The 5,568-nt window shown below is 35.2% G+C and overlaps 1 protein-coding gene across 1 annotated transcript; it reads right to left on the bottom strand.

Annotated features, from left to right (window-relative positions):
- Positions 1 to 3,550: 3,550 nt before the first annotated feature.
- LOC131064440 (LOB domain-containing protein 4) lies at positions 3,551 to 5,350 on the bottom strand. The gene is made up of 2 exons (XM_057998581.2): positions 4,847 to 5,350; positions 3,551 to 4,236 (listed from the first exon to the last, which is right to left on the bottom strand). The coding sequence occupies exons 1-2, from the start codon at positions 5,021 to 5,023 to the stop codon at positions 3,847 to 3,849; spliced, it is 567 nt and encodes a 188-aa protein (XP_057854564.1). The 5' UTR covers positions 5,024 to 5,350; the 3' UTR covers positions 3,551 to 3,846.
- Between the last annotated feature and the right edge of the window lie 218 nt (positions 5,351 to 5,568).

Genomic DNA, 5,568 nt, shown 5'->3' with positions numbered 1-5,568 from the left:
GTTGATTAAACTAGCTAAAAGATGATCGACAAAATCGTGCAACACAATGTCATAAGTGCACTATTTAGATTTGTTTATGCTCAGAATGATGATAACCAGTTTTATGCTTGCTGTAGACTGTTTTAGGCAAGTTTGACTATTCTGGACTGACAAAATCATAGATTTGTACGACAGGTTTTACAGGACCAGACGACAGTTTAATAGCTTCAGGACGACGGAAATAGAATTTTGTACGAGTTGCTGCATATCTTCTCATGACAGATGGGTATACCTTAGACGACAAATTGATTAATGTAATAGTTTTTTGTACGACACAAAATTAGAGATCAAACGATAATTCCCTAAGCAGGACGACAATTTATCAGATTTCGTATGACACAAAACTGAGGCTCAGACGACAAACTGTTAGATCTAATAAAATTTCGTATGACAACAGTTATAAAGCAGGACAATAAATTAGAAGACTTGTATGACAGCTTACTGGACAGAGACAAAAATTTTGAAAGACCGAGTTTCGACTAGGATAGACTAGTTTTGATACGAACAAAGTTTCGACTAGGATAGACTAGTTTTGACATGGACAGAGTTTCGACTACTGAGTTGTTTATTATTTTCTCCAGTTTTGGTATTTCAATTTCAGTTTTAGGGATGAAAACATAGAAAAAACGCAATATATATAATGACTCCAATCATAGAATGCAAACCCTATGGAAATTGGTGAGAGAAGAAAACCTTTGCTTGTAGAATCAGGTACACACCCAATAGCTAATCAAAATATGGCCACTGAGTCTCATGCAATGGATTCTCAATGCCATATTAGCCGACTCCAAATGCTAATGGGGGCATGAAATGACAAGTATCTTGGGAGAGTTACTATCTCTCTTGCACAAAGATTATCCCCCCTTTCGGAGGTGAACCGAGTAGCTTCTAATTTTAATTGGAACTAGTAAGAGATCTGTTCGACGCGTCGAGGTATAAACTCAATTAAGAGGTCTCCCAGCCTTGAAAACCAAGGTTTCATATACCCAAAGGTACAAAGGAGATCTATTCCCGAGCACTATCGTTGACTTGATTTTAATCAAATCATGTTTATTTTATAGTGGGTTGGAGTACTTGGCGTTTAGTCGTTCCCACTCAGGTCATTCCCCTCTCACCAGCCCTAATGGCTTTGGCCTTATAGGCTCCTCAGGAGAGCAGACCCGCTAAAGATATACAAATCTCAAACTTAGGAAAAAGCCTCAAGGGTCTGGATTTCTGATTGTCTATGCAGACAAGAGCATACTCTCCTACCTCTCAGAATTTTCTTAAAACACAAAAGACAGATTTGTTCATTAACTAGATAGCAAGTTAGGTGCCTAAAAAATGAATTTAATGAATACACAATGTTTGCTTGAATCTCCTCAGGCAACCTGTAAAGACAACGGATCAGTAGTCATATTGTCTTTGTTTGACAAGCATATTCTTCAACAAGCGTTCTGCAAAAAATTGATTAGGCTGTGAAAATTTTTCAAACAAACAAACAACAAGCCAAGGTTAGCGTTAGTATGATCAAAATTGAATAAGAAAACCTGAAGAATGAAAACTGCTTTTAACCCAAAAACACAGAATACCATATGATGATTATCACCGAGTCGTATGATAATTTGTATGAGATCGCACGATATCTGCAGTTTGTCGTTCGACACAATGGAAAAACTCGTACGATAATTTGCAGTAACTGTACAGACGAAAATCTGAAAAAATCAAAATCTGAAAAAAAAATAAGAAAAAAGTTAGTCTTGGAGGCCGAAAGATGTAGTCTTCTGCCCCACAGTGGGCGCCAGAAATGTGTCTATGAAAAAGTGGAATAAGTATCTGTAAGCTGTAAGACACAACACTTCAATTAAGTCATTACATGTATGGTTAGATAGATATAAGCATGAATAATAAAACCATAACAAATCGACCCATTGCCTTCTAAAAGATGCGAGTATAGACTTGCTCTCAGATTTGTATAAGCAATACCAGTGACTAGACTACACCAAGACGAAGGACTTAATCTATATGAGCATGATATTAAGATAAATGGATGCAAGATTATGCTAGATGGATGAATGATAAGCTATATGAAGTCAAGCAATCATAATTGAAAATAAACATGCAAAAAGTTAAACTAAGATGCAATAATCTCAAAAAGAAATATCGTCAATGACTCTAGAGCAAAAACTGTATAATAACAATAAATCTCCAGGGTGTTTTGAATGAGAGATGAAGGCTGAATTTATAGAGAATCACAAGAGAGATAAAAAAAAACATAACTCGGGATAATTGGAATAATTGAGAAATCAGAGTCAGTTAACCTTGAGATAGATTCCAATTATAGCTTGATTGAAATGCATTCAGATTATAAGTTCGAGTTTGCATTAGAGATATAATTCAATCATTCCATGCACTTGAGATAAAAATAGGTAATTCCATGCGACTCTTTTGATTTATTCAAGAAAAGAGTCTTTTCAATGCAACTGAACTTCTTTTCTCAAAAACTTTGAGATCCAATTTTAGAGAATGATTAGTAATTCATTTTAATTGTTTTTCTGATTTCAAGTTATCTCAATTTAGAAGAAGAAATAATATCTCAAGTTTGATTTCTCTTTCAAATCAATTCTTTTATTTTATTTTCAATTTAACTCTTGCTTTGCATATTGATTCCTCTTTTGTAATAAATTAATTCTTTTTTTTTTATTAATGGCAAATTTATTAATTAATTAAATAGGGTAATTGATCAAAATGATTTTCTTGGAATGATTTAATTAATTATAAAAATATTTAATTAATATAGAATAATTCACTTGTCATGTGATACTTGATGATTGAAGAATTAATTAATTATGTGCTCAAAGTTGATTTAATTGCATTTGATTAAGATCTTGATGATGTTGTCGAGATTAAAGACCCATAGTTTAGATGACCAATTTTACGATATTACAATCTTCTTTTAAGAAATTTATTTACATTATTTCAATTTAGAAAATAAATTAACCGTGCACCTCTTTAACCTTTTTCATCCTAGCAATGACTCTAGGATTCTATACATTGGGTAGGCACCAACTAAATCTACCGAATGAACAAGGATCACATTCTTGAAAATGCGTAGGGTAGGCAAGCTCGTGATGTACACAAGAAAGGAACGTCCACTTTCAATATTTAACTGATTGTATTAATGCATGCTAATTATTTTTGGCCTCCACTAAGCTTAGAAGGTTAGATTCATTCCAGAGTGTTTGGAGTGCAGATACACCGTCCCAATCAGTAGTTGCTGATCTGAGGCAAGAGACTAAGAATGATCTAATCAATGGATTTTTCAATGGCATGACAATGATATCATTAAGACTTTTCTTTGAGAGGCGGGTGCATGTTCACATGAGATTGACTGGTGTAGATGGTTGTACCCACCTCAACTAACTCTGCCTCTCACAAATCTGAGTTGTTCATCAAACCGCAATCAAATCACATCAAATTAACTTTTCTGGTCAAAGAAAAAGAGTTAGACGAAGAATTTTGCCGGCCCACGTTGAAAACTCTTTCACTTTATTCGCACAAGATGACTGATCTCAGACAGCCTGACACAAACAGAAAGAAAATCTAATAGCATTCTCTAAATGTTCAGCAATTCTGGTTTCATTAAATTACCTAGCAGATACATAAAAGCACTTGGGAAGTGCAGAGCATAATCCTGACTAAACAAAGAGGCGTGTGGACTTCTTTACATATGATGGAATTTGTATAAATTTCATTGGTTTCGTGGATATCATTAAAATCTTTCATTCATTCGTCTAATCATTCATCAGTCAGTAGTACAATGAAAATTTAAAAGGACGTCTTAGAATCTATCAGTAATGAGTCCCAAAACTGTTGTGGGTCTTCGTCTGAACAAATGAAACTTTTGCTATACTGTTCATTACTCTCTTGGGAAGAAGATGAGGTATGAGAGGGGGAGAGCGAGTGGAACAATGCTTCTGTACTTTCAACAGAGCCGCTGCCTCCTCCTCCTGTGATGAATGCAAGCAGATTAGCCTGGTGTAAGCGCATGGTGAGAATCTCTGCTTGAGCACTCGCTAACTGTGACTGCAATTCACATAACTGAGACTGCATATGGCATATTACGCCTGCACACCCATATACAGGATCTCTTATCCTCGCACTTGCTTCATAAACCATGCTCGTCACTGCATCTGCTCTCTGATCTCTTGGCAGATCCTGATTACACAAACACTAAACTTATATCAGACTTAATTCAAAGTTTTATCAATCAAAATGATATTATATTAGTATTTTGGATTACATTCTATGATCTTTCATCTAAAGATTTTTATATCAACATTTCAAATCACACTCTACGACTCATCATCAGAAAGAAGAAGAGAAAAATAAGATGATTAATTCAAGAACTGGGTACAATAAACTACAGATTCTAACTGAGATTCTCAAGTAGAACATGCACTTATAGTATGTAAAAACATTTATGATAATAATGTAACATAATTGTTCAAAAAATTGTTTTTGAAAATAATTTTGTATGTTCTTGTATCAATATTCCGCATCATATTCTACAAGAAAAAAAAAGAATGATATATTTTTGTATAAATATTTCAGATCACGCTCTACGACTCAACAACAAATAAAAGTAAATTCTAAGAAACATAGTCAATCTCTGCTTCACAAGTTATACATCATGTGGAAACAAAACAGAGAGGTGAAACTAAATCAAAACAGCTGCTTATACAAAATGTGGAGATTTGAGAATGGGAAAAAGATTGAATTGCAGAAAGTAGAGATTTGAAAAAGGCAAAAAGACTGAATTGCAAACCTGGAGGAGCTTTATGATGTTGCTTGCTCCAAATATTTTATGGGCAGTAGCGAATTTGTGAAGATCATTAGAGGGAAAGTATGGGGCAAGCACACATTTCTCTCCGCAGCGTCTCCTGAGCATCCTGCATGCAGCGCAGGGAGAAGCTGCAACTTGTGCTCTCATGTTCGACTCCATATTTTGTGTCGACAGAGGAAAGGAGAGGAGAGATTCTCTTGATCTTCGCTCTCGCTCTTGCCCTTTGCTCTCCCCAAGTCACAGATCGCTAATATTTAAATGGATTCCAACTTCCCCAAGTCAGCAAAAATCGATTCATGACCTTTGCAGAAGAAAAAAATTACACGCTTTCTTGAAAGCTATTGTGCAATACAGGAAAAAGTCTATGAGGCGGAATGTTGACAGGTAAAGCACGGCCCTAACTTTCTACAATCTCAGAGGAAGATTTAATCCCTTATAGTTGACAATTTCAGAAACGATTTTTTGGGGAATTTTGTTGGGATAAAAATCTAATTTGTGGGTGGCTCGTTTATCGCGTGATAAACTGAAATGATTGATGGTTATAACGACAGGAAACTAAAAAAAGGGATTTAATAACACCAAGATTGATGGCGATTTCTTCTACTCTAATGCTGTTCATTTTTCGGCGGTGCCAGTGTGAACGACGGTAGCGAAGATCACCGCGCAATTACAAGCTTAGATAATATTGAAGTTTCATCGACCTA

The sequence above is a fragment of the Cryptomeria japonica genome, chromosome 2 (assembly GCF_030272615.1).
Source record: "Cryptomeria japonica chromosome 2, Sugi_1.0, whole genome shotgun sequence".
NCBI classification, from domain to species: Eukaryota; Viridiplantae; Streptophyta; class Pinopsida; order Cupressales; family Cupressaceae; genus Cryptomeria; species Cryptomeria japonica.
This window is presented reverse-complemented; position numbering and strand designations above follow the sequence as displayed.

Bases quoted from the DNA above. Each gene is read 5' to 3' on its own strand.
- LOC131064440 (XM_057998581.2), bottom strand. From the start codon at position 5,023: ATGGAGTCGAACATGAGAGCACAAGTTGCAGCTTCTCCCTGCGCTGCA. The intron at 4,237-4,846 runs GTTTGCAATTCA...TTGTGTAATCAG, and splicing joins ACATCATAAAGCTCCTCCAG to GATCTGCCAAGAGATCAGAG.